This window comes from Somniosus microcephalus, chromosome 15, assembly GCF_052327205.1.
Source record: "Somniosus microcephalus isolate GS21.2 chromosome 15, FLI_Smic_1.0, whole genome shotgun sequence".
Classification (NCBI taxonomy): domain Eukaryota; kingdom Metazoa; phylum Chordata; class Chondrichthyes; order Squaliformes; family Somniosidae; genus Somniosus; species Somniosus microcephalus.
The window spans coordinates 106606886-106634805 of record NC_141001.1 but is presented as its reverse complement, the minus strand read 5'-3'; the positions used below and the strand labels follow the sequence as shown (position 1 = coordinate 106634805).

At 43.3% G+C, this 27920-nt stretch overlaps 1 protein-coding gene across 3 annotated transcripts in view; it reads right to left on the bottom strand.

Moving 5' to 3' along the window:
• The window catches only part of LOC147107132 (transmembrane protein 263), a 291285-nt gene that overhangs the window by 1292 nt on the left and 262073 nt on the right, over positions 1-27920 (bottom strand). For 2 of the 3 annotated variants that reach the window (XM_086008233.1, XM_086008231.1), the window contains one exon: positions 2948-4338. In XM_086008233.1, the coding sequence (XP_085864359.1) occupies positions 4052-4338 (287 nt within the window). In that variant the 3' untranslated portion in view covers positions 2948-4051. Of the gene's footprint in view, positions 1-2947; positions 4339-27920 lie in introns of those variants that run through there. The other variant, XM_086008232.1, reaches the window with a different exon arrangement.

Here is a 27920-nt window from a genome sequence, read left to right as displayed (position 1 = left end):
GAACTCAAGTCTCTGGAACTTGAACCTAAATCTTGAACCCACAACCGGCTGGCTCTGAGGCAAGTGTGCTACCACTGAGCCATGGTTTACACCTTGACATCTCTGCATTCTTTGACACAACTGACCACACCATCCTCCTCCTACATCTCCATTCCATTGTCCGGCTCAGTGGGATTGCCCTTGTTTAGTTCCATTCTTACCCATCTGATCATCAACGATAGCTAGACCCCGCCACTGCATCTGTGCTGTCAGGCTGCTTGCCCGACATTCAGTCTTGGATAAGCCGCAACTTCCTCCAATTAAAAACTGGAAACTGAAGCCATCAACTTTACCCCAGCCACACACACTGTACCACCGATTTCATCCCCTTCTCCAGCCGGTCTGTTTCAAGAAGACAGTTCGCAATCGCAGCATACATCATAAAAATTGCCTACTTTCACCTCTGCAGTATCATCCGCTTCTGCCTCATCCCACCAGGTGAAACCCTTATTCGTGCCTTTTTCACCTGCAGTTGACGATACCAATGCTCCCCTGGCTGACCTCCCATTCTCTCCAGCTCCAGCAAACTTCAGCTCATCCAAAACTCTGCTGCCCGCATCCTATCAAGCACACCCTTCATCTATATTGACTATCATTGACCTACATGGCCTCCTGGTCCCCTAACACCTCCAATTCAAAATGCTCGTCATGTTTAAATCTCTTCATGCCCTTGCCCCATCCTATCTCTGTAATCTCCACCAGCCCCGAAACCCCCTCTGAACCCTCTATTCCCCCAACTCTGGTCTCTTGTTCTCTCCTGTCCCATGATTAGCAGCTATGCCTTCAGCCGTCTAAGCCCCATACTCAGGAATTCCCTCCTTAAACCCCTCCACTTCTTAAATTCCCTCCCTTCAAGACCCATAATAAAACCCAAGCTTTTGTCACCCCTCCTACTATCTCCTCTGGTTCAGCATTCATTTTTGACTGAAGCACATTTTTCTGAGTTAAAAGGTGCTATATAGATGCAAGTAATTATTATTGTTGTGTTGTTCAGCTGCTAAAGAGGAGTTGAATTAAACTGGCCTGTTCATTGAAAAGACTAGGGTTCATACAGTGCCTTTCACGGCCTCTGGACTTCCCAAAGCGCTTTACAGCCAATGAAGTACTTTTGAAAGTACTGTAGGAGGGACTCACATTCTTCCCGTTGGGTTGTGGCATAGATAAGCACCGACTGACGTCGATTAAAGGCTAATTGCTGAGGGAGGTTTCTGTATATTGACAGCTGCTTGTAAATGTCAGCTTTTTCCTCGGTGAGAGACCAAGTTACCAAGATCAGAAAAAAACCATTAGGAAATTACTGCCATTATATTTTTTTTGCACATTTGACAGTTTGAAGTGCAAGTTGGAAGTGAAACAATTGCAAGACAAAATAAATGTATTAAAAACAAATCTAAAATATAAATTAAATATTGGCTTCTAACATCAATGTATTGTCCTAATAAGATAATTCGATGGAAAGTAAATGTAACAAAATGTGTCCTGCTGTTTTTATCCTTTACCCCATCAATGTATCTTTACTGCATAAAAGGTCCACATAAACATTGTGTTAGATTTTATTTCAATGGCTGGAATTCAGAAAACATTAGAATTCGGTTCATCACACAGAATCACTTCAATGCACTGCAGGTGTGCAGTGTGTGCATGCCGCAAATATTGAGGATTCACTTCTGCAAGTTACGGCCTATTTGTGTAACATCCCTGGTTCTTGAAGTAGCTTTGTAATACAGCCCAGGTTACCAGTCCTGGAACTTGTATTTATTTTGTATAAATGTTCTCTGGTTGTGGGAAACACTGGCAAGGTTACATATGCTGCCTATTCCCAGCTGCTCTGAGAATGTGGTGGGTCCACCTTCTTGCTGTAGGTAGGATTTGTTTGTACAACTGAGCAGCTTGCTGAGCTACTTCATACTGGTATTAAGAGTAATGCAGGACTAGAATTACATATTGGCCAGGGTCCCTTCCCTGAAGGACATTAGTGAACCGGTTGTGTTTTTCTTTTTTTTGACACTAGCCCACAAATAACTAGATTTATTGAATGCAATGTTGTAACTTGTGATGTTGGGATTTGAACACTCAAACTCTAGGTTACCTGTTCGGCACCATAATCACTACACTGCTGTTCCTGATCTACACAGGGCACTCATTCCACAGCACCTGAAGAAAAAAATTTCACACACACAAAATTGCGCACACAGTTGGTTTTAAGTCGTGGTTCATTTTCTAGCTCGCACACCTCTCCCAATATACAGGCCAGCAAGTGAAAATCCCTATGTATGGACAGGCTGTGTAGCCTGCTGGTGGCCAGAAAGAGTGTCAGCCTCTGCCGGCACTGCTGCTGCTGAGGGCAGTGCTCCCTCTGGAGGTGCTGGGCAAACCCACTGCTTGGAGCTAGTTTATAAGTCAAAAATATCTATTTCACAAGATCATTAAGGATGAAGGTGGTCAATTGGCCCATCTTAATTCATCCATCCAGAGATAACCTAAATTCCCATCAGTTTAGCATCCGATAGTTAATTAAAATATTCCAGGGTTTTCACCTCCACTGTTTTTTCTGGAAGTTTATTCTATATTTTGATCAGTTTATGAGAAGAATTTCCTGCTTTTAGTCCAAAATTTGCCTTTTGAACCAATGTCCCCTTTTGCTACTTTTGCATTTTCATTGAAAGTAATATTCCAGATCTACCAACTCTATTCCCTTAACTATCTTACATTATAAATAATTCTTCCATTTTTATGACTGCTTTTAATAAACTTAATTCAAATGATGTGATCTGTACCCCAGGTTTAAAGCTAAAAGATTTTTCCAGCAAATTACTAGACACAAATGTGATTTTCCAAATGTCTGTAAATGTACTGATATTTAGCAGATAATGTGGAAATTATATAAAGCTGAACACTTTCAAACATGTTATTCTGAGATTTTCAAACTTTATTTCCATTAAAATACAGACTTACAGTCTAATTCATAGCTTTCAGGTGTCATATTTGCAAAAATAGTTCTATTATTATAGACAAAAACTAAATGTTCGCATTTTGGTCAACAGCAATCAATTGTCTGTTTCAGTCTTAATACATAAACACATCACAGAAATATCAGGTGTACAGAAAGGTGGTGGAAAGGTAAATGCGGAGCATCATAAAAAGGGAACAGCAATGGGGAGGTTCTGGTCATCAACATTTTTACTGTATGCTGAGCCAATGCCCTTTACAGCAAGTAACATTAGTCAAACTATAGTGAGGAGTAAGGCTACACACGGTAACACGTAACGTAAACTAAAGCATTGTAGTGCTGTGGCTGCATGTTGCTCCCGGTACAGACTTAGTTAGGCACGCGAAAGAGGAGCACAACCAAACCCCCAAAAAAAACTGACTTGCTGCATTGTCGGAAATACTTTTGAAGACTGGATTCTGACTGTTCCCAACACAACATTCAAAATTTTCTGCCACCAACACATTTGAAGCAATGCTCACCCCTATAGTGTCCTACTCCAAATAGATAAAAAGCAAAACCTGAATACTGAAAATTAGCCCCATTATAATTAACAGGAACCAAACAAGCATACAAAATACTACAGGAACCAATAAATATATACATAGGGGGTTTCTAGTTTTCTTTTGATGTCGATTATAACACGTTTTCCCCCCCACCCCTCCCAAAAAAAACTATTTGTACATTTTAGTTGCAAGCGTCACCACTGGGGAATATGTTCTTTGTAGTTCTGGCGCTATGACCATCCTTATGCTGCCAATGTTTATGCCAGAAGCATAACCTTGTTAATGGACAGTGGAGTATGGGAACGACTGCTCACTGTGTCATTGACAGCACACAGTGAAGAGATATGGCACGAGCACTGCAAGGGGTGGGGGAGCAGTTTTCTAGAAGCACATATCTCACTGGTTGCCCTTTTAAAAAACATATACCGTGGCACTGTATCCAAGCATGTCCAGGTATACTTAAATCATGATGAATATATATTTTTTTAAGGAAAACGCACCCTAAAAACTGCGTCACTTAGTCGGATTTGTCCTTTTTTTTGGATGTAAAAGGAACCTTGCTGGCAACAGCTGAGCCCACAGCACTAACGCCACCGGTCACTGCCGACACACTTCCCTTCACCAAGCCGACTCCTGCTGCTGGCACAGTGGTCACAGCCGTTTTGGTCAGCTGCAGACTTTTGCTTCCAACCCAAGCCACACCTCCGAGTGTAGCGCCCACTGCTCCCTTTGTGATGCTGTAAAGGCCACCGGTCATTCTCCAGATCATTCCTGGCTCCTGTACGGCAAGTTCGCTCTTGGGTTCTATGGAAACGATTTAAAAAAGAAAGTAGATTGCTATAAATAAAACCAGGCAGCTTTGAAATAGCATTCATAATACATTCATTTCTAGATCTGGGCCTGCAGTGCAAACAGAAATGAAAAATAAATTAACAGTGCATTGAAATACATTTAAGCTTCTTATCACTCAACTGCACTAGTCATGACTGCCACCTCACTTGTCTTTCCACTGGTATTTTTCCAGCTTTTTAAATCAGTTAGTTTTATTAATCCATGATGACTATACATGGATTATATTAAGTGCACAGTGCATTCTATTTCAAATCAACATTTATATCTGTGACAGGCACAAGAATAACCAAATCAAAACTGGATGACTTGCATGCAATTGTAATTCACAGCTGCGAATAAAACACTGAATTCAAAGAAGGTGGTACAATGCAAAATAAAGCACAATTACAAATATAAGGTGGTAAGTGACTTGATGACTTTTCGCCTCCCATGAGGAAACACAGCTTTCCTAATCTGCTGTTATTTTATTGCAGCAGAATTTATTAAAGATCAACCACTTGCAGTCTTATGAAGTGCCTAATAAAGTTGATCATCTTCTATAATCAGAATCAGGTAGCATCGAATATCGAGCGAGAAGATACGACCTGTGGTTCACCACAGGTGGTTTGAGACCTATGCGATCACAGCATTTGTTTTTGCTCTTCTATCACACACCTTCAGCAGCTGACTAGATGAATTGGAGATGTGTTCCCAGGCCTCTGTCACTCTAGAGCTAATAAGGAAAACTGCTATACAGGAAACTTTCGATTTACCGGCACCTAAATAACCGGAAATCTCGGTTTTAACTGGCAAAATTCAGGAGTAGGTTTTACTTCATCTGTTGCTGTGCAAGGGTGTGGCTGCAGCTGTTGCTAAGCTACAGAGACGCTTGGAACTTGCGACCATTGTTCTGCACTTGTTGCTAAGCAACAGGGTTTGTTGCTTTATACGGAGCGGTCAGCTCTCCGTATCTTTTACTATAGCTTTTGGTTATCCGGAATTTTTGATGAACCGGCACCACATCGGTCCCGTCCGTGCCGGATAAAAAAAAGTTTCCTGTATATACACTACTGTTTGGGTTGGATGCCAGATCAACAACATTTGTGAGCCAGATTCTAGCATTTGCACTAATAAATCAGGCTCCCTTATGGGTCTATCAGTCTGCCACTGGGATAAGGGAGCTGGATTCATCAGTGTAAAGGTTAGGAGCCTGCGCATGGACACTCATTTACTGGAATGAACAGTGAGGAGGACAGTGATAGACTTCAAGAGGACATAGACTGGCTGGTGGAATGGGCAGGCACATGGCAGATGAAATTTAACACAGAAAAGTGTGAAGTGATACATTTTGGAAGAAAGAATGAAGAGAGGAAATATAAATTAAAGGGTACAATCCTAAAGGGGGTGCATGAACAGAGAGACCTAGGGGTATATGTGCACAAATCATTGAAGGTGGCAGGGCAGGTTGAGGAAGCAGTTAAAAAAGCTTACGGAATCCTGGGCTTCATGAATAGAGGTAGAGAGTACAAAAGCGTGGAAATTATGATGAGGGACTTCAGTTACGTGGATAGACTGGAGAAGCCGGGGTTGTTCTCCTTAGAGCAGAGAAGATTGAGAGGAGATTTGATAGAGGTGTCAAAATCATGAGGGGTCTGGACAGAATAGATAGAGAGAAACTGTTCCATTGGCAGAAGGGTCGAGAACCAGAGGACACAGATTTAAAGTGATTGGCTGAAGAACCAAAGGTAACATGAGGAAAAAGCTTGTTACTCAGTGAGTGGTTAGGTTCTGGAATGCAATGCCTGAGAGGGTGGTGGAGGCAGACTCAATCACAGCTTTCAAAAGGGAGTTGGAGAAGTATCTGAAGGAAAAAAAATTGGCAGGGCTATGAGGAAAAGGCGGGGAAGTGGGACTAACTGAAGTGCTCTTGCAGAGAGCCAGCATGGGCTCGATGGGCCAAATGGCCTTCTTCCGTGCTGTAACCATTCTATGATTCTATGAATCCAAATTAAAATGATATAAAAGCTGCGCAATAAATGCATGAGGCAGTTGGAGGGATAGAGGGCAGGGCAAGTCTCAGTAACTGGGTCGCTGATTTTCCTTCCCTGTAAGGAAGGACCTGCCATCTTAATAAATGGTGACATGAGATCAAGAATGCATTCTATGGGAAATCATGAATGCGAAACGACAGACCATCAATCCACAGTGCAAATTGTTTGAAAGGGATCACACTGAGTACACGTGTTTACTAGGATGGTCAGATGTACTTGGAAACAACAATAACTTGCCTTTATATAATGCTTTTAACATAGTAAAACGTCCCAAGTCACTTCACAGGAGCGTTATGAAACAAAATTTGACATCGAGCCACATAAGGAGATATTAGGGCAGGTGACAAAACCTTGGCCAAAGAGGTAGGTTTTAATGAGCATCTTAAAGGAGGAGAGAGGGGCGGAAAGGTTTAGGGAGGGAATTCGAGATCTTAGAGCCGAGGCAGCTGACGGCATGGCCGCCAATGGTGGAGCGAAGAAAATCAGGGATGCGCAAAAGGCCAGAATTGGAGGAGCGCATAGCTCTCGGAGGGTTTTAGGGCTGGAGGAGATTACAGAGATAGGGAGGGGGTGAGGCCATGGAGGGATTTGAACACATGGATGAAAATTTTACCAGAAGACCACCATTTGGTTCATCAAGTCTCTGCTGCCTCTTTTATAGAGCAATCCAAAAACTATTCCACTCTGCCCATAAGCCTTGTATCCTCTTCTGCTTCAAATAATGATTCATTTTTCCCCTCAGATGCAATGGTCTCCACCTCAAGCAGTCCCTGTGGCAATGCATTCCATGGTCCAACAACCCTCTATGTAGTCATTTTCCTAACCTCTTTCGCTCTTAATGATAATTTTAAATTGATCGCCCCTCATCAGTGACTTCCCACTGAGAGGAGATAGTCTTTCCTTAGTCACCCTATCAAAGCCCTTCATAATTTTATAAACTTCTATTATATCTCCTCTTATCCATCTCTGCTCCAGTGGAACTAGCCCCATTATATCCAGTCTTTCCTCAAAGCTGTAGTTACCTATCACTGTCATTATCCTGATGAATTCATGCTGTGTGCTCTCTCTAGTTTTAAAGTTATTTATATATTGGGGTGCCCAAAAGTACACAGTACTCTAACTGGCCTAACCATCCTTTGTACAAGTTTATTATTTCTTTACTCTGTACTCTATGCTCCTGTTATAAACCCCAAGATGCTATTGGTCTTTTTGTGGCTTCATTTACTGCACTTGCACTTTCAGGGAATTAAGTATTTGAAACCTTAGGTCTTTGTTCATCCACATCCTTCAGTGTCATTTCATGGAGTGTACACTCCCATTCCTTGTTTTTCCTCCCAAAATGCATCGATCACATCTATCCACATTAAATTGCATCTGCCACCTGTCTGCCCATTCTGCTAACCAGCCTTTCTCAAATCTTCTACAGTCCTCCTCGCTGTTTGCCAAACCCGCTACTTTTGAGTTGTCAACAAATTTTGAGATTGTGCTCCCTATGCTGCAGTCCAAATCATCTGTATAGGAGAACAAAGGTGAACCCAGCACTGATCTCTGGGTTACACTACCTCCACCTTCCCCAATCTGAGCAACACCCATTGACCTAACTTTCTGGTTTCATGTCACATCAAATCTTCCAACCTCCACTTTCCTTTACTTTTCATTTGAAGGCCAGTTTGCACTGCACAGTTCATTCAGAAATGATTATGGTATAGATTCAAGTCTCCAGCAATTGCTGTAGTCTCAAGTCAGACAAAAACTCACTTTTCCAGAGATGAGTCACTCGCGCATGTGACGTAAGTTTCAGAAGTGTAAATTATCTCCCAGTATCTCTTTCCCACAATCAAAGCATCTGTGCTGTCAAGCAATTGCAAACAGGTGAGGGTGGCATTACTCTGCTGATGTGTCCCATAAATCCAACGGTTTTACGTGCCTATGCCTGTTTCTGCAAAATGGAGATGTCCTGCTACATCAAGCTTAGCATAAAACAGCTGACATTTTTCCCTGCACCAGAGGCATTGACTTCCAATGAATGTATATTATTCTTCCTTTCATGAATTTTCAAAAATTAAATTAAATCCTAGCAAGAATACAAAACTGTTCTAAGTCCTTCATCATTTAACCAATTCATGTTACGTTTATAATGTTAGTCTATACAAACTATGCATTAATGTTGAACCTATTCTTGAGAGTTTACTTGCTAAGTTTACCAGGAAGGACTGTGCATTATTAGGCAGTATATTGTATGATAACAGAAGTTGACCTTACTAGATACAGTTAACATGGCTGCTGCGGGATTCATTCAACAAAAGTTTTGTTTTTTTAAATGCCATTCAATATTAGCAGACTATTTTTTTAAACCTGATGTGCAAGTTTAGTGTGCTAATGCTTCATTAGGGCCAATAGAATCATCACAAAAAAAACACTAATCCATGATTTTAAAACTTAAATCCTGCTGGTTCACGGAATGCAAGGTTTGGCTGAGAAGTCGCTTTATTTCCTGTTTTCCTTCTTAGTTTTATGGAGGACTGAGCAAAGTAATGATAAAGGCTACTCAGAAACCAAAGTAATAATACGCCATATTCTACTTATGTGACTTAATTATTGGTCTATTTGCTCCTTTAACTAGTTACCCAAGTGACTCAAAAGAACATCAGTGCATTAGCTTATTCATCAATGTCTCTATTCCTCTTTATTCCTACGCAACAGGCATTGTAAAATTGGTTTGCTAGCTGCAAATAGACTCAGTTCAACTCAAATCATGGCTCTTGTCTGTGGAGCTGTGATCCAAAAATCATATGCACTGACCTCGTCTGCCCCCAATTTCTTTTGGCATCATAGCACGTAGCTCGAGCTTTGATTTCTACATTCCCTGTGAATTTAATCAACATATGACTTCATGTTGAAGATGAACTAACTATGTCAAAGAAAGAAAAAAGAACTTGCGCTTAATGTAGCGCCTTTCACATTTTCATGATATCCCAAAGCACGTCACAGCCAATTCACGCACAGAAAGGTTCCACAAACAGCAATGAGAAGTTTTGGGGCTGATGGCTGTGGGATAAATGTTGGCCAGAAAATTAGAACTCCCCTGCTCTTCTCAAATGGTGCTATGGGAATTTTACATCCACCTGAACAGGCAGAAGGAGGCCTCGGTTTAACATCTCACGAAAAGACAGCACTCCCTCAGTATTGGAACAGAGGAGAAGCGTGCTTCTGCAAACTGGGGGTGGTGGTGGCGGGGGGAAGGAAAAGGAGTGTCACAGTGGCAATTTAAGAATCAGATTTCGCAACAGAGTGCCAACAAAAATCCACAATTGCCTCTAACAACTTGCAGGGAATGATGGAAGTCCCTTGCAATTTGTGCCCCAATCTTCAGCTATAAAAGTGAGGAAATGTTGCTTATACGTACAGCTGCATGAATGCCATTGTGTGTCAGCAGATGGCTGTTTTTGAGTTGTGGGCTTTTGCGAGTTTTACAGGTTGGCATGTGTAAGAGGCGGAGAGGGGGAAGAACGCTTCAGTACTAGTCGAGTACATGAGCTGGTCCTAAGAATTTTCCCTTCCTGGACACCTGATGGTACTCAGGGCTGAAAAGGATGCTGATCTGCAGGGCTTCCTGTGGAGCTGCATGCAGTAAGCAGTTCCCTGCAGTGAGAAAAAATCTGAAAGACAGTGTCTCCAAGAAGAATGAAAAGATTGCTGCAGCTGGAAATAGCAAGTGAGAAAGAATAATAATTTTACGCAAATGCTTATATGGAGGAAGGAAGCGAATCTGTTTTCAAAAGTACACTTCCCTTCTCTTTTAACCATCACTTGCTGAACTACAGCTGTTGGAGCACGCATTAGTCTATTGGAAATCTATCACCAATGCTTGTCGTTGGCACTCGCACAATTTCAAGGTTTTCTGTGCTCCCAACAACCAGCTGTTTTAAATTGAGAGACAGCTGTTTCTCCTGTTGTGTCACTCAAAACCCAAAGACATAGGGTCAGATTTTGCGATAAGAATAATGGTGAGGCTAACAGCGCTCACCGTTACAACGGGCTAAATCGGACAGCAACTTCTGACGTACGCCAATGCGCTGTTAAACGCGGAAATCTGGAAGTTGCTGTCAGAAATACCTCTGCTGTTGAGGTCCTCACCGATAGACTCGGCTTTGAAATGACTGCAACAGCGTGAAAATATAATCGGGCTGGTGTTTTCAGGAGTAAGTGAGTTTTTAACAGCGTGGTAAGTGATAATTACTGCTAAACAACCTCTCTGGCCCAGTAAATGTAATTTTATAAGTGTGGAGCCGTGGTGCATATAGGCACCAACGATATAGGTAAAAAGCGGGATGAGGTCCTAAAAGCGGAATATAGGGAGTTAGGAGGTAAATTAAATAGGACCTCAAAAGGTAGTAATCTCAGGATTGCTACCAGTGCCACGTGCTAGTCAGAGTAGAAATAGAAGGATATTTCAGATGAATACGTGGCTAGAGGAATGGTACAACAGGGAGGGATTCAAGTTCCTGGGACATTGGAACCGGTTCTGGGGGAGGTGGGACCAGTTCAAACTGGACGGTTTGCACCTGGGCAGGGCTGGAACCGATGTCCCAGGGGGAGTGTTTGCTAGTGCTCTGGGGGAGGGTTTAAATTAAAATGGCAGGGGGTTGGGAACCTGAGCAGAGAGACAGAGGAAAGGGAAACAAGGATAAAAGCAAAAGATAGGAAGCAGAAAAACAAAAGTGGCAGTCAGAGAAATCAACGGTTTAAATCAAACGTGGCCACAGTAAATAATAATTCTAATAGGTCTAAGAACGTTAAAAAAACAAGCCTGAAGGCTTGGTGTCTTAATGCGAGGAGCATTCGTAATAAGGTGGATGAATTGGCTGCGCAAATAGAGGTAAACGAATATGATTTGGTTGGCATTACGGAAACGTGGCTCAAGGATGGCCAAGGCTGGGAACTCAACATCCAGGGGTATTCGATATTCAGGAAAGATGGGCAAAAAGGAAAGGGAGGTGGGGTAGCATTACTGGTTAAAGGGATTAACACAATTGTAAGGAGGAATATTCGCTCTGATGATGTGGAATCTGTATGGGTAGAATTGAGAAATACTAAGGGGCAGTAAACGTTAGTGGGAGTGGTATATAGACCTCCAAACAGTAAGGCGGAGGTTGGGGATGGCATTAAAAGGGAAATGAGAGAAGCGAGCAATAAGGGCACAGCAGTTATCATGGGTAACTTTAGTCTACATATAGATTGGGCTAACCAAATTAGTAACAATACTGTGGAGGAGGAATTCCTGGAGTGTTTACGGGATGGTTTCCTGGACCAATATGTCGAGGAACCAACCAGAGATCAGGTCATCTTAGACTGGGTATTATGTAACGAGAAAGGATTAATTAGCAATCTTGTTGTACGAGGCCCCTTGGGTCGGAGCGATCATAATATGATCGAATTCTTCATTAAGATGGAGAATGAAGTAATTGACTCAGAGACTAGGGTCCTAAATTTAAATAAAGGAAACTACGATGGTCTGAGGAGCGAGTTGGGTAGGATTGATTGGGGAATGTCACTCAAAGGGTTGACGGTAGATAGGCAATGGCAAACATTCACAGACCGAATGGATGAACTACAGAATTTGTTCATCCCAGTTTGGCATAAAAATAAAACAAAAAAGGTGACTCAACCGTGGCTAAGGGAAATTAGGGATAGCATAAGATCCAAGGAGAGGACATATAAATTGGCCAGAAAAAGCAATAATCCTGAGGATTGGGAGCAGTTTAGGCTTCAACAAAGGAGGACAAAGGGATTAATTAAGAAGGGGAAAATAGAATGAGAGTCAGCTTGCAGGGAACATAAAAACTGACTGTAAAAGCTTTTATAGATATGTGAAGAGAAAAAGATTGGTGAAGTACAAGCGTAGGTCCCTTGCAGTCAGAATCAGGGGAATTTATAATGGGGAATAAAGAAATGGCATACCAACTAAATACATATTTTGGTTCTGTCTTCACAAAGGAGGACACAAATAACCTCCCAGAGATGCCGGGGAACATAGGGTCTGATGAAAGGGTGGAACTGAAAGAAATCAGTATTTGTAGGGAAATGGTGTTAGGAAAATTGATGGGACTGAAGGCCAATAAATCCCCAGGGCCTGATAATCTACATCCTAGGGTACTTAAGGAAGTGGCCCTAGAAATAGTAGATGCATTGCTGGTCATCTTCCAGAACTCGATAGACTCTGGAACAGTACCCATGCATTGGACCCCACTATTCAAATAAGGTGGTAGAGAAAAAGCGGGGAATTATAGACCGGTAAGCCTGACATCGGTAGTGGGGAAAATGCTAGAGTCCATTATAAAAGATGTAATAGCAGAGCACTTGGAAAGCAGTGACAGGATCGGACAAAGTCAACATGGATTTACAAAAGGTAAATCGTGCTTGACTAATCTACTGGAATTTTTTGAGGATGTAACTGGTAAAATAGATAAGGGAGAACCGGTGGATGTGGTGTATTTGGACTTTCAGAAGGCTTTCGATAAGGTCCCGCATAAGAGATTAGCGTGCAAAATTAAGGCACATGGGATTGGGGGCAAGGTATTGACTTGGATAGAGAACTGGTTGGTGGATAGAAAGCAAAGAGTTGGAATAAACGGGTCATTTTCCGAGTGGCAGGCAGTGACTAGTGGGGTACCGCAAGGATCGGTCCTAGGACCCCAGCTGTTCACAATATATATTAATGACCTGGACGAGAGAATTGGATGTAATATCTCCAAATTTGCAGACGACACAAAGCTGGGTGGGAGAGTATGCTGTGATGAGGATGTCGTGAAACTCCAGTACAATTTGGACAGGTTGGGTGATTGGGCAGAAACATGGCAAATGCACTATAATGTGGATAAATGTGAGGTTATCCACTTTGGTGGCAAAAACAGGAAGGCAGACTATTATTGGAATGGCAATAGATTGGGAAAAGGGGAAGTGCAGAGAGACCTGGGTGTTCTTGTGCACCAGTCGCTGAAGGTAAGCATGCAGGTGCAGCAGGCGGTTAAGAAGGCAAATGGTATGTTGGCCTTCGTAGCAAGAGGGTTCGAGTACAGGAACAAGGATGTCTTGCTGCAGCTGTGCAGGGCCTTGGTGAGACCGCACCTTGAGTATTGTGTGCAGTTTTGGTCGCCTTATCTGAGGAAGGACGTTCTTGCCATGGAAGGAGTGCAGCGAAGATTCACTAGGCTGATACCTGGGATGGCAGGAATGACGTATGAGGAGAGATTGTGTCGATTGGGCTTATACTCACTGGAGTTTAGAAGATCGAGAGGGGATCTCATCGAAACTTATAAAATTCTGTCAGCCTGGACAGACTAGATGCAGGAAGGATGTTTCCGATGGCCGGGGAGTCCAGAACCAGGGGTCGTAGTCTAAGGATAAGGGGTAAGCCATTTAGGACAGAGATGAGGAGGAATTTCTTCACCCAGAGAGTGGTGAACCTGTAGAATTCTCTACCACAGAGGGTGGTGGAGGCCAGTTCATTAAATATATTCAAGAGGGAGTTGGATATATTTCTTAAGGCTAAAGGGATCAAGGGATATGGGGAGAAGGCAGGGACAGGGTACTGAGTTTGGATGATCAGCCATGATCTCATTGAATGGCGGAGCAGGCTCTAGGGGCCGAATGGCCTACTCCTGCTCCTATCTTCTATGTTTCTATTCCCTCAGAAGTAGTGTTGGAAGATTTTTTAAAAATTAAATGTTTTTTTTTAAAACTTTTTCTGTGTCTCTTATCTCTCTCCCTTAATCTGTATTTCACAATCTTTATTTTGCTTTCTGCACATTTAAATCTAATTTATATTTCCTGCTTCATACTTCCTGGTTTAGACTCGGCGTGTCTCAGTGAGGATTCTTCAATCTGATTGGTTGAAGAGCCTCGCTTTTTTTTTGTCCTGCTCACAGATGCCACAGATCCCCTGCAGAGGGCGCCACACTGAAACGATGGATTAGGGCAAGTTTTCACTCGGAAGCCTGAGAAAACTTTGTGGGCAGCTGTCGGTAAGGTGAACGGCGAGTGCCGGTCCGTCACTGCTGACTGCAAAATCCGGGCCAATATATCCAGAAGTCTTTGTAAGAAATAAAGATGTCATGGCAACTGAGGAGGCGAAGAAGTCAGCCTGCCGTGCTACGGTCAGAGTAAGTATTGTTAGAAACTAATGAAACAGAACGGGTGTAATGTAATGAAAGGGATTACTTCAATATCGTGGTTCAATTCCCCATTAAATATAAAAATATGGTCCAAGCTCTGCAAGACACCAAATGAAAAATTATATCCAACTTCAACGTAGTAAAGAAATTCAAACTATAATGCAGAATATTTCTGCACTGTTTGAACTAGAGACAAATAGCCAAAAATAAACTGCAGTAGCTACAGGAGGAAAATTGATTTGGATTTCAGATGTGAAGGTTTTCCTTCAAATTTGATGACAACCTGGGTTCCGAGTGGATTTTTGGGTGAGAAATTGGATTCAGCAGGACTCGGCCCAATTACACAATTAAATGTTAAATTACTTTGCTGCAGAGAAATACTGATTTGCACCCTGGTGGTGAGTGAAATTTTACTATGTGATAAAAACCATGGCAGGCTCATTCACCGTAGTTAGACAAGCACAACAAATTCAGTACTTTTGTTAATTTACTAGAATACTGGATTAGCAGCTACCCTGTCAGTGGCTTGCTGAGGTCTGGACGACTTCGGTAATCACAGTGCCATTCATATAAAAAAATGGAAGATTTGCATTTATATACAGGAAACTTTGTGTTATCCGGAGGCTAACTGTCCGGAATGCTCGAGCCACCGGCAAAAATCAGGAGCCGTTTTCGTTAGTTTTTTTTTCTTCTCGTTGCTTTTTTCCTCAACAGTCAAGCTCTGCAAGGTCTGCTGAAGCTGTTGCTAAGCTACAGAGACACTTGGACTGTTTAGAAACTGTTGCTAAGCAACAGTGTTTGTTGTCAGATACGGAGATGAAAAGCTCCGTATGCTTCAACATTAACGCTGGTGTGTCCGGCAGTTTTGAGGGAACGGCAACAGCTCGGTCCCGTCGGTGCCGGATAGCACAAAGTTTCCTGTAGCGCCTTTCATGGCATCAGCACGTTTCAAAGCGTCTCAATGAAGTACATTGTGAAGTGTAGTCACTGTTGTAATGTAGGAAACGTGGCAGCCAATTTGCGCACAGCAATCTCCCAAAAACAGCAATGTGATAATGACCAGATAATCTGTTTTAGTGATGTTGATCGAGAAATAAATATTAGCCAGGACACCGGGGAGAACTGCCCTGCAGTTCTTTTGATATCGTGCCATGGGATCTTGTACGTCCATCGGAGAGAGCAGACTCATCTGAAGAACGGCACCTCTGACAGGGCAGCACTCCCTCAGTGCTGCACTGGGGTGTCAGCCGAGATTTTTGTGCTCAAGTCTCTGGAGTGGGACTTGAACCACAACCTTTGGATTTAGAGGTGAGAGTGCTACCCACTGAGCCACAGCTGACACCTCATATTAGTGGCTCGTGAAACAATGAACATCCAAGTTGTAGCCAAATGGCCTCCAACAAATATGGAAGAAAATAATCTTCAATTTTTCTTGCTATGCTGCGAGAGATATTCCCACTCAATTTAAAACAAATACCCATCTAAATAATCAATGGTCTTCTGTTTAGAACATGCAAAGTCTGATTGACGAGCAGCGCATCGCACTTCAAGTCTGACTGTCGTGGTTTATCAAATATAAACAGAAAATGCTGGAAATACTCAGGTGGTCAGGCAGCATCTGTGGAGAGAGAAACAGTGTTAACATTTCAGGTCGATGACCTTCTGTCAGAACCTCAGCTGCTGCCTGACTGACCTGCTGAGCGTTAACAGCGTTTTTTGCTTTTATTTCTGCAGTATGTCGTCGTGGTTTATAATTGCTTTGGATGCATCTACACAACAGCTTTAACATGGGTATGAAGCAGTTTCCACTTTGCACCAATACAAAAGTTGTAGTGTAAATCTGGAGTCAGGGCCCTGATTTGGCTCAGAAGCAAAGTGGAGTGAGACTTTCTAGAGTAGGGAATCTCACTTAATTTTACGATGAGTCAGGTCTGGTCTAACTCTGGATTTAGCTACAACTTTAGCATTGGTGTGAAGTGAAACTGCTTTGCACCAACACTACAATTGTAGTGTAAATGTAACCTTAAATAATGATGTACTGTTCGATGAACCAGTCTGATTTGCTCAACCATCCAATGGTTGTCACTGCCAACTAACAATTACAACTGCAGTAAAATAAATACTTCAAATCACTCACCCACACAGATTAATACGAAAAGGTAAAAATAGCAAAAACGCAATTCGTCATTCCTGCAAGGAGGTTCTCCCTTGCAGCTTTTTGGGATTTGGCTGGGTGCACACACCCAATTATACAAGAGGAAAATCTAGAAACTTTGTTGCAAAGTGATATTTTATTTAGATGTTTTCTAAGCCCATCTTAGCTCAAGGCTCACTGAAGCCAACTGTCATGCTTGACAATAAATTTGAACACAACTATAATCCAATGGCTCTCGGCCTTTTTTTTGGGTTGGACCTCACCAAAGAACTCTCAGCCTCTCATGACTCCCCCACCTCCCCCCCCGCTAAGAATACTGAAAGTGTTAAGTCTGCCAAAAAATCATTCCCCCCTCCCATTTCTCGCCTTTACTGTTCCCTTACTCTTTTTCTCCTCTTGGACTCTGCAGCAGTTTTCTTTCCTCTCCGCTTCCAAAAGCATTGGAGCTCCTATATGTGGGGGCTGCTGGGAGCGTGGGAAACACGAGGGAGCCAGACTGCTTTTTGAACGAGGGAGCAGGATGGTACAAGAGCCAGGAAGTGGGATATTAGAAAGAAAAATTGACAAGCCATCTTGCACGAGATGTTGGTCAGGACTTGTCCAATTGTCCCTGGTTGTGCTTGTACACGTCAGGCAGCATCCCCTGCCGCTTCTTGAAAAATGCCTGCATTTTGCCTTATTGCAATGGAACTGCACTTTGGTAAGGGCAGGGGCGCAACAGTATAACAAGACTAACTAGAGGCCATCACTATAAGATAGTCACCGAGAAATCCAATTGGGAATTCAGAAGAAACTTCTTTACCCAAAGAGTGGCGAGAATGTGGAACTCGCTGCCACAGGGAGTGGTTGAAGCAAATCGTATAGATACATTTAAGGGGAGGCTGAACAAGCATATGAGGGAGAAGGGAATAGAGGGTTACGCTGATAGATTTAGAGGAGGAAAGACAGGAGGAGGCTTGTAATAAACGCCGGAATGGACTGTTGGGCCGAACAGCCTGTTTCTGTGCCATATATCCGATGTAAGACAAACATGTATTTTAGCCAGCACTTTATCAAGTCCTCGGGTGATCCCAAATGGACACATTGAAGGAAGATCAGGGTATGGCTTTGTAAATACCTTGCACCATAGCAGAAGTCTTGTGCTCCTGCTTCCAAGTGACCTCCGTCACCCAGCACTTCTATCCAAAGTCTAGAAAGAGGCCATTTAAATGGTGAATTGTGGCATTTGCAAATATTGGAATTGCCCATTTTGTTTGGCACAAATTCACAAAAAAATGCAAATTTGGAACAAGGTGCCTGCCTCGGCTTGCTTAATGTCAGTCCCAGAGCTTGGGTGCCAGGAGTTACCAGTTTCTATTGACAAAGTGTGTGTGTGTAATGCATCATGGGAGTTCTGGTTTTCACCTTGTTCCTGTACAACACAAAGATCTTAAACAAATACTGCAAACCCACATGGGAGGTAGGCCAAAAATATAACGTAAATAATTGAAGACGTTTTAGAGATGCAGTGGCAGTAAATAATACTGCATATATACTATCAGACATCTGTATTTTACAGTATCAGTAAATCGTGACATACTGCTTCAGTAAGTTTGTGTATTAGCAATACATGAACTTCTGTCACAAGCTGCAAGATTGCTGTAAACATTGGAAACTACACTCCAAATCTTGCCGTACTGTGAACTAGTAAAAAGTTAATCTCTTACAGTTTATAAAGGTGCATGGTATTACAGGAGTATGGAACAGTTGGGGTGGCAATTGGCATTAAAAATGCCACCTTTGAACCAGTGTCAGCTGTGGCTCAGTTGGTAGCACACTCGCCTCTGAGTCAGAAGGTTGTGGGTTCAAGTCCCACTCCAGAGACTTGTGCACATAAAGCTAGGCTGACACTCCCAGTGCAGTGCTGAGGGAGTGCTGCACTGTCGGAGGTGCCGTCTTTTGGATGAGACATTAAACCGAGGCCCCGTCTGCTCTGTCAGGTGGACGTAAAAGATCCCATGGCACTATTTCGAAGAGGAGCAGGGGAGTTATCCCCGGTGTCCTGGCCAATATTTATCCCTCAACCAACATAACAAAAACAGATTATCTGGTCATTATCACATTGCTCTTTGTGGGAGCTTGCTGTGAGCAAATTGGCTGCTGCATTTCCCACATTACAACAGTGACTCCACTTCAAAAGTACTTCATTGGCTGTAAAGCGCTTTGAGACGTCAAGACGGGTTTCAGAGCTTGCGCGGCGACTGTAGTCACTGCGGTGCATCCGTGAGGCTGAGAGTTACGTGGATAGCACGTTTCGAGAGGTGGTTATCCCACAGCTTAAGAGCATGCAGGAAGAGAGGGAATGGGTGACTGCCAGACAGAAGAGGACCATCAAGCAGGTAGTGCAGGAGTCCCCTGAGTGCATCACGCTCTCCAACCAGTATTCTGTTCGGAGCACTGGTGACAGCGATGATTCCTCTGGGGAGTGCAGCCACAGTCAAGTACATGGCACCACAAGTGGCTCCGCTGCACGGGGGGGGGGGGGGGGGGGGGGAGGAAAAAGAGTGGAAGAGCAATAGTGGTAGGGGATTCGATAGTTAGGGGAGCAGACAGGCGTTTCTGCGGACGTAAATGTGACTCCAGGATGGTATGTTGCCTCCCTGGTGCCAGGGTCAAGGATGTCACTGGGTGACCAGCCAGAGGTCGTTGTCCATATCGGTACCAATGACATAGGCAGAAAGAGGGATGAGGTCCTGCCGGCAGAGTTTAGGGAGCTAGGAGAGAGATTAAAAAGCAGGACCTCAAAAAGGTAGTAATCTCCGGATTACTCCCGGTGCCACATGCTACTGAGTGCAGGAATAGAAGGATAGAACAGATGAATGCATGGCTGGAGAGATGGAGCAGGAGGGAGGGCTTTAGATTCCGGAGGCAATGGGACCGTTTCTGGGGAAGGTGGGACCTGTAAAAGCTGCACGGGTTACACCTCAACAGAGCTGGGACCAATATTCTCGCGGGGAGGTTTGTTAGTGCTGTTGGGGAGGGTTTAAACTAACTTGGCAGGGGGATGGGTACCAGCATATAGGAGTAGAAAAGAGGAATAAGGTGCATAAAAGAGTGAGTGTGTTGGGTAGTACTGGAGAAGATAGTACTAGAGGCGGTATTAGTATCATATTAGATAGGAGCAGACTAAGAAAGACTACGAAAAATTCAAAAATGGGTTTAGAATGCATGTACGTAAACACACAAAGTGTGGTGAATAAGGTTGGTGAGCTACAAACACAATTAGCTGTCTGGCAATATGATGTTGTGGAAATAACGGAAACATCGCTTAAAATCGGTGAGGACTGAGCACTTAATATTCAAGGGTACAAGGTGTTCAGAAAAGATAGGAAAGGAAAAAAGGGAAGTGGGGTGACAGTGCTGATTAAGGGAGACATTGTAGTGTTGGAAAGGGAGGATGTTCTTGAGGGGACAAGGACAGAATCCATTTGGTTAGAGTTGAGGAGCAAAAAGGGTCTGATCACGCTATTAGGGGTATTCTATAGGCCTTCAAATAGTGAGAGGGACGTAGATGAGCAAATCTGTAGGGAAATCGCAGAGATATGCAAGAGCTACAGAGTGGTGATATTGGGGGACTTTAATTACCCAAATATCGATTGGGATAATGCTAGGGTAAAGGGAAAGGAGGGGGAGGAATTTCTGAAAGGTGTTCAGGAGAATTTCCTTGACCAATATGCTCTTGGCCCAACTAGGAAGGAGGCGGGCCAGGTCGACCAAGTGTCTGTGGGAGAACACATGGGTACGAGTGATCATCGTATCAGATGATTTAGATTAGCAATGGAGAGGAGCAAAGAACAATCTAGAGTGGAACTTCTAAACTGGAATAGGGCTAACTTCAATGGGATGCGGAAGGATCTAGCCAGGGTAAAATGGAGCCAAAGACCGACAGGAAAAACTGTAACGGAACAATGGGTGATCTTCAAGAAGATGTTCCAAGTACAGGCTAGGTATATTCCAACAAGAGGGAAGGGTAAGGGAACCAAAGCAAGGGCTCCTTCAATGACGAGGGAGATAGAGAAGATGATGAAACAAAAAAAGAGGGCATATGATGCATGTCAGGTGAATTCTTCAAGGGAGAACCAGACCAAATACAATAAGTTGAGAGGGGATGTGAAGATGAAAATAAGATTGGCAGAGAGAGAATATGAGAGTAGAATGGCGGTTAACATAAAAGGGAACCCAAAAATCTTCTACCGGCATGTAAATAATAAGCGGGTAGTAAGAGGCGGGGTGGGGCCTATTAGAGACAAAGGTGGTGATATATGCTTAGAGGCGCAAGGCAAGGCTAGAATACTCAGAGTAATTTGTATCGGTGTTTACTAAGGAGGTGGATGCTGACAAAATATTGGTAGAAGTGGAAAAGGTAGAAGCAATGGAAGGGGTGAAAGTTGATGGACAGGATGTACTAGAAAGGCTGGGTATGCTTCGAGTAGACAAGTCGCCTGGTCCAGATGGCTTGCATCCCAGGTTGCTAAGGGAATTGGGGGAGGAGATAGCGGAAGGGTTTGCCATAATTTTCCAATCTTCCCTAGATGCGGGGGAGGTGCCCGAGGATTGGAAAGTGGCAAATGTGACACCATTGTTCAAGAAAGGGTGTAAGGACAATCCTAGGAACTACAGGCCAGCCAGTTTAACATCAGTGGTGGGTAAAGTTTTAGAAACAATAATCAAGGAAAAAATTAACAAGCATTTGGAGGGGTTTAAGCTAATTAAGGAGAGTCAACATGGATTTGTAAAAGGAAGATCGTGTTTGACTAATCTAATTGAATTTTGATGAAGTAACAGAGAGGGTTGATGAAGGGAATGCAATGGATGTTGTCTACGTGAATTTTTGGAAGGCGTTTGACAAAGTACCACATAGAAGGCTGGTTAACAAAATTGAGGCTCATGGAATAGGTGGGTCAGTGGCAGCTTGGATAAGGAATTAGCTTAAGGACAGAAAACAGCAAGTTGTGGTAAATGGCTGTTTTTCCAGACTGGAGGATGGTAGACAGTGGTGTTCCCCAAGGGTCAGTGCTAGGGCCTCTGCTTTTTTTGATATATATAAATAAATGGCCTGGATATTGGAATACAGGGTAGAATTTCTAAATTTGCCGATGACACCAAACTTGGGGATGTGGCAAACAGTGATGATGATATCAATCGACTGCAACAGGACATAGAAAGGCGAGCAGAATGGGCAGACAAGTGGCAGATGGAATTTAATACAGAGAAGTGTGAGGTGATGCATTTTGGCAGAAGGAACAGGGAGAGGCACTACACACTTAATGGCACAGTTTTAAAGAGTGTGCAGGGACAGAGGGACCTGGGAGTTAATGTGCATAGGTCCCTGAAGGTGGCAGGACATATTGAGAGAGTGGTTAATAAAGCATATGGGATCTTGGGCTTCATAAATAGAGATAAAGGGCTGGATTTTCATTCAGGAGTCAGGTAGGAGGTGGGACTACAACTTTCGGGGTTGTAGTCCCGCCTCCATCGAGAAGTGGCCAATCCACACTATTTTAACTTGATTGACCTTGTTGAGCCCGCCCAGCGGGCTCAGCAGGCCAATTAAGGGCCACCCGGCAACAGGTGACATCACAGACTGAAATTTCATCTGTCAAGAGGTTTTGACAGATGAAATATCAGCGTTTCACAGCTGTTTGAAGCTGTCAAACACTGACAGTCTGACTTCTAACCTGAGTCCTTCTCCACAGACTCAGTTAGAAATCTCTCCTGCACAGAAAGCTGCAGGCTGTCACTTTTGCCGGTGAGATGAGGGACTCCCGAGACCTAAAGGAAGGCTGAAAAGGTAAGAAAAGGTAATTTAAACTTCTTTAAACACACCAAACACACTTACCTTTGCACTCATGCACACATCACCCACCTGAACACAGACATCTCGGTCCCTCCAAGTCCTTCAACCCGACGGCCCGCCTCGCAAACTTGGCGTGGTTTGGAGCCGTCGGGAATCCCGCACTTCAGCATTAAAAATAGGGATTGGGCTAAAAACTGCCTGTTAACTACCTGTTAACAGGCAGTTAATTGGCACTAATCCCTTCCCGCCTCGGGTAGGCGGGTCCCAGTGTGGGTCCCTGCCCCCTTTGAAACTGGCACGGAGGCGGGTTGGATGCAGGATGGGGTCGGGACCCCTGATTTCGGGATTTTAACCCCCCACCCGCCTCCAATCCTGACTCCACGGCCCAATGAAAATCCTGCCCATTGAGTGCAAAAGTAGAGAAGTTATGCTGAACCTTTATAAGGCCTGCTGAGTTTTTCCAGCATTTTCTGTTGTTATTTCTTTATAAGGCGCTGGTTAGGCCACAACTGGAGTATTGTGTCCAGTTCTGGTCAACACACTTCAGGAAGGATGTGAAGGCGTTTGAGAGGGTGCAGAGATTTACCAGAATGGTTCCGGGGATGGGGGATCTGAGCTACAAGGACAGGTTGGAGAAGCTGGATTTGCTTTCATTAGAGCAAAGGAGGTTGAGGGGTGATTTGATAGAGGTGTACAAGATTATGATGGGTTTGGATAGGCTAGACAGGGAAAGGCTGATCCCACTAGTTGATGGTACAAGGACCAGGGGACACAGATTTAAGGTTTTGGGCAAGAGATACGGGGGGAGGTGAGGAAAAACTTTTTTTTTACAGAGCGAGTGGTGATGATCTGGAATTCGCTGCCGACGGAAGTGGTGGAAGCGGAGACACTCGATGTTTTCAAGGGGAGACTGGATAGGCACTTGAGGGAAATAAACTTGCAGGGCTACGGGGTTAGAACAGGGTAATTACGGGACTGACTGGATTGCTCTGCAGAGAGCTGGCACGGACTCGATGGGCCGAAAGGCCTCCTTCTGCGTCGTTATGACTCTGTGACAATAAAATACCATGTTTAAAGTGTGTGTCTGTGTATCTGTGCATGTACATGTCTCAAAACAAGGGAGAAGCATTATGGGAGCTGAAGATTTCACCTCTTTCAACTGGATCTACAATGCAAAGTGCACGACAATAATCTGTGACACATGATCAGTAGTTTCTTTTGAAGAGATGAATCATTAGTTAAAGGAAATACTTTCAGAATGCATTTGATAAAGTGACAAGAGCAACATGAATAAAAACCATTCGGGTAAATGGGTATTTCTGGGATTGGAGAAATGTGTATCCCAGAGGTCAGTGCTGGGTTCATCATTGTTCTCATTAAATAAGTGATATTGACCATTATATAAGTGATACTGACCATGACAAACCCTCTACTTTTGTATTATCAGCACATTTTGAGATTGTGCTCCCTATGCTGTAGTAGGGAGCACAATCTCAAAATTTGCTGATAATTCAAAAGTAGAGGGTTTGTCAAACAGCAAGGGAGACTAAAAAAAATTAAGACAGACGGGTTAGCAGAATGGGCAGAGGCAATTTAATGTGGATAAATGTGAGGTAATGCATTTTGGGAGTATACACTCAACAGCATGACACTGAAGGGTGTGGATGAACAGAGACCTAAGGTTTCAAATCCGTCATTCCCTGCAAGTGAGTGTGCAGGTTGGATTTTATAAACAAGGGCATAAAGTACAAGAGTAAAGAAATGATAAATCTGTACAAAACGTGATTAGACCACAGTTAGAGTACTATGAGCAGTTTTGTGCATCCCATAACAGAAAGGATATTAAAACCACAGAGAGCAAGGTAGGGTGAGATGAGATACTGGGACTATTTCCACTAACAGAGAAGGCCAAGAGCCGATTTAATAGATAATTTTTTTAATTCGTAAGGGTTTTGATATATTGAATAAGGAAAGACGATTTGCTCTGATTGGGGAGTCAATGACCAGGGATTATCAATTTAAAATGGTCAATATCACTTCGAAAATGAGGAGGGAAATTAATAGAAAGTTCTTTACACAGTGGGTTGTTGGAAAGTGGAATGCATTGCCACAGGGAGTGGCTGAGCCAGAGACCATTGTATCTTGGAAAGAAAAACTGGATAAATATTTAAAGCAGAGTAAATACTGAACTATGGGGAGAGTGGGAGACGGTTTGGATCATTGCAGTGACACAGTGGGCTCCTGTGTTGTAAACTTCTATAATTCTACAGGCAGAAAAAATACAACCAACCATTCCCGAGGAGAGGATTTTTGGGGGGGCACTAAAAGGGACTGATCTTTCTGCCAGGCAAGAGATGTTTGAGGCACTTTAATGCTGAGCTCAGACATAGTGGCCTGAGCCAGTCATGCTCAGACCACAGTGAATGACCATCTGTTCAAAGCGCTCATTACAGGAGACACAATGGCCAGTGATTTACGTCAGTGGCAACGTGACGGCGATCGCTGCTGACCTCGAAGAAAGCTGCCCTCAGAGAGCTCACGATCTCTGCGGCAAAAACTTTGGGTTTCTCGACGTGTAATTGATTGAAATGACATCATCAAGCTGCCTCAGCAGCCAATCGCACTGAAGAATTCTCACAGACAGCAAACCAGGGAATAATAGCGCTGATTATCTGCACTTTTAAAAAATGTTGGAGAGTGAAATAAAGATTGGGATATACACATGGGGTTAAGGTAGAAGCTGAAATATCAAACAAACTTCAAAAAATAATTTAAAACTTTTTTTTTAAATTGTAATTTTGACCATAATGGAGAAACTTGACACTTCACAAATATAAAAATTCGTTTTTCAGGGCCAGAACAGTTGTTTAGCAGTCAATACACTGTTAAAACCCCAGTTACACCTATTCCAACAAGACTTTTAACATTTAATGGGGTATTTAACAGCAATACTAGCCCGGAAAAGCCCAAGTTTGTGTGTGTCAGTCCCACTGATTACACCGAGGTATTTAGGGTACAACTGGTAAGCAGTAAACATCAGAAATTGCTCTCCAGGTCTCATGATACATATGAACAACGCCATGGGAAATCTACTTGTAAAGAATAATAAATAGGGACTTGCAAAGCTGCAGTTCAAATCATGAGGATCCCAGAAAGTAAAACGAGAGCCTGAATTGTTTATGATCAATACAATCCCCAAGAGTTATGCAGAACCCACTACATAGCAAAACATTTTGGAAGCCATGATCATCATCAATGGCCTGGAGGTGCTCATTCTTCGCCCAAGAAGCAAGAATTGACGAGGCTGTCAATAACCATTATACTCAGACAAAATAATGATTTTGCAGGTAGTAATAATCTCATGGTTGTGTTTATAATTTTCTGTGCTGTGTGCGCGCTTTTTATATCTAGCAGAATTCAGTTAAATTGCATGCATTGCAGCAGTACTTCCCGCATCACTCTGATTTTTCCACAACTAGATCTTATGTTACAGTTGGACCTTCGCTTCAAGAGTGATCATTTGCTACAAAAAGATTGCCAAGCGCCAACAAGGTATTGTAGATACGATCAACTAGTTACCCCCCAAGTTAGGTACGAGTCCTGAAGTGAGTTGCATGATTTATTTGGGGGGGGGGGGGGGGGGGGGCGGGGAGCAGTGGGGGAGGAGAGAGGTGGCACTTAGTTCACCCACCTCCAGGACCCAGGTTCAAACCCAGCAGAGACTGATGTGATGAAAGTAATCTCTGTTAGCTCTATGACTGCACACAAGCGCTAGCACTGGCTCAATTGCAGCCTCTGCGTCAAAAGGTTGTGGGTTCAAGTCCACTCCAGAGACTTGTGCACATAACCTAGGCTGACACCACAGTGTAGTACAGAGGGAGTGCTGCACTGTCGGCGGTGCTATCTTTCGGATGAGACATTAAACTGAGGCCCCGTCTGCCCTCTCAGGTGAACGTAAAAGATCTCATGGCACTATTCGAACAAGAGCATGGGAGTTCTCCTGATGTCCTGGCCAACCATTTATCCTTCAACCAACAACTAAAACAGATGCTCTGGTTATTTATTTCATTACCATTTGTGGGATCTTGCTGAAATTGTCTGCCATGTTTCCTACATTACAACAGTGACGACATTTCAAAAGTGCTTCATTGGCTGTAAAGGGCTTTGGGATGTCCTGAGGTTGCGAAAGGCGCTATATAAATGCAAGTTCTTTCCTCCATTTTTTCTATTAATTACCAAACTCACTCAGAGAATCCATAAGGTGTGGGGAAATACAAAAGTAATCACTGGGGTAGGAGGGAATGTTCTTTTGAGGTCAGTGTTAAGACATGGGTTGGAGTATACAGAGCTTCACCATATATCTGGCCCTTGCTGTGCCCTACCTGGAAGTACATGGTATAGACAACATATAATAGTGGAAAAAGTATTCCATTACTGGGCAATGCAAAAGAAAAGGACTAGCTACCATCATAGTTTGGCAAAATGGTGAATTATTCTATTTTGTTAAGGTACTGAAATAAGACATGTTTGCTGGAGGTAGTGAAAAAAACAAGTTCCTCCCAATTTAAAGCAGAACAGGAAGCAAAACTACAAAACTATGACTACTCTGGGTAATCTCCATCCAAACCTCGTGGGCCAGTCCACACCAAAAACATCCCTATTGACAAAAAGAAAAGTTTTGCTCTCGTGTCCTTGGACAAGTCAGAAACATCCGTCAGGAACGCTGGTTTCCTGAGACAGTCAATCCAGGCCACTGAATATCTTTCATCAATAGTAACTTCTTAGAACAATGGAGAATGTGCAGGAAAGCAGTCCTGACAATTTCCAACTGCAGGGTCTCATGAACAGACCGAACAATAATACCTTACATTGACCTAGCCCGTGACAGCCAACTGAACACCAAGACCCTACTTGTTCCACCGCACCCTCCCAATCTTCTCCTCCTAAAAAGGACTGGCAATCTATCTGAAGATCAGGAAAATAGCCACTATCCTCAGGAACTGAAATACGTATGCATTAGGAACTGCAACCCCACCTCTGGCTGGAATAGAGCATAGACATCCTGGTAGCCAGGACACTTTTCCAGGGAATGAGTCAGCTGCACTGAGCGCGGGTGCCGAGTTTGGAGTGTGATTTATATCATCAAAAGCTGTGCAACAGTGCAAGATCAAGAAAACAAAAGTTGTTACACGAGTTGCGCATAGGGAAGGATCCATTATACAGATTTTAAAACTGGAAGCAAGGATCAACCAACAATTGAAAAGGAATTAAACTGGGATTTGACTGACCGAGGCAGGCTAATACTGAGGCACACCAAATGATGGTCAATGCCGTGACTT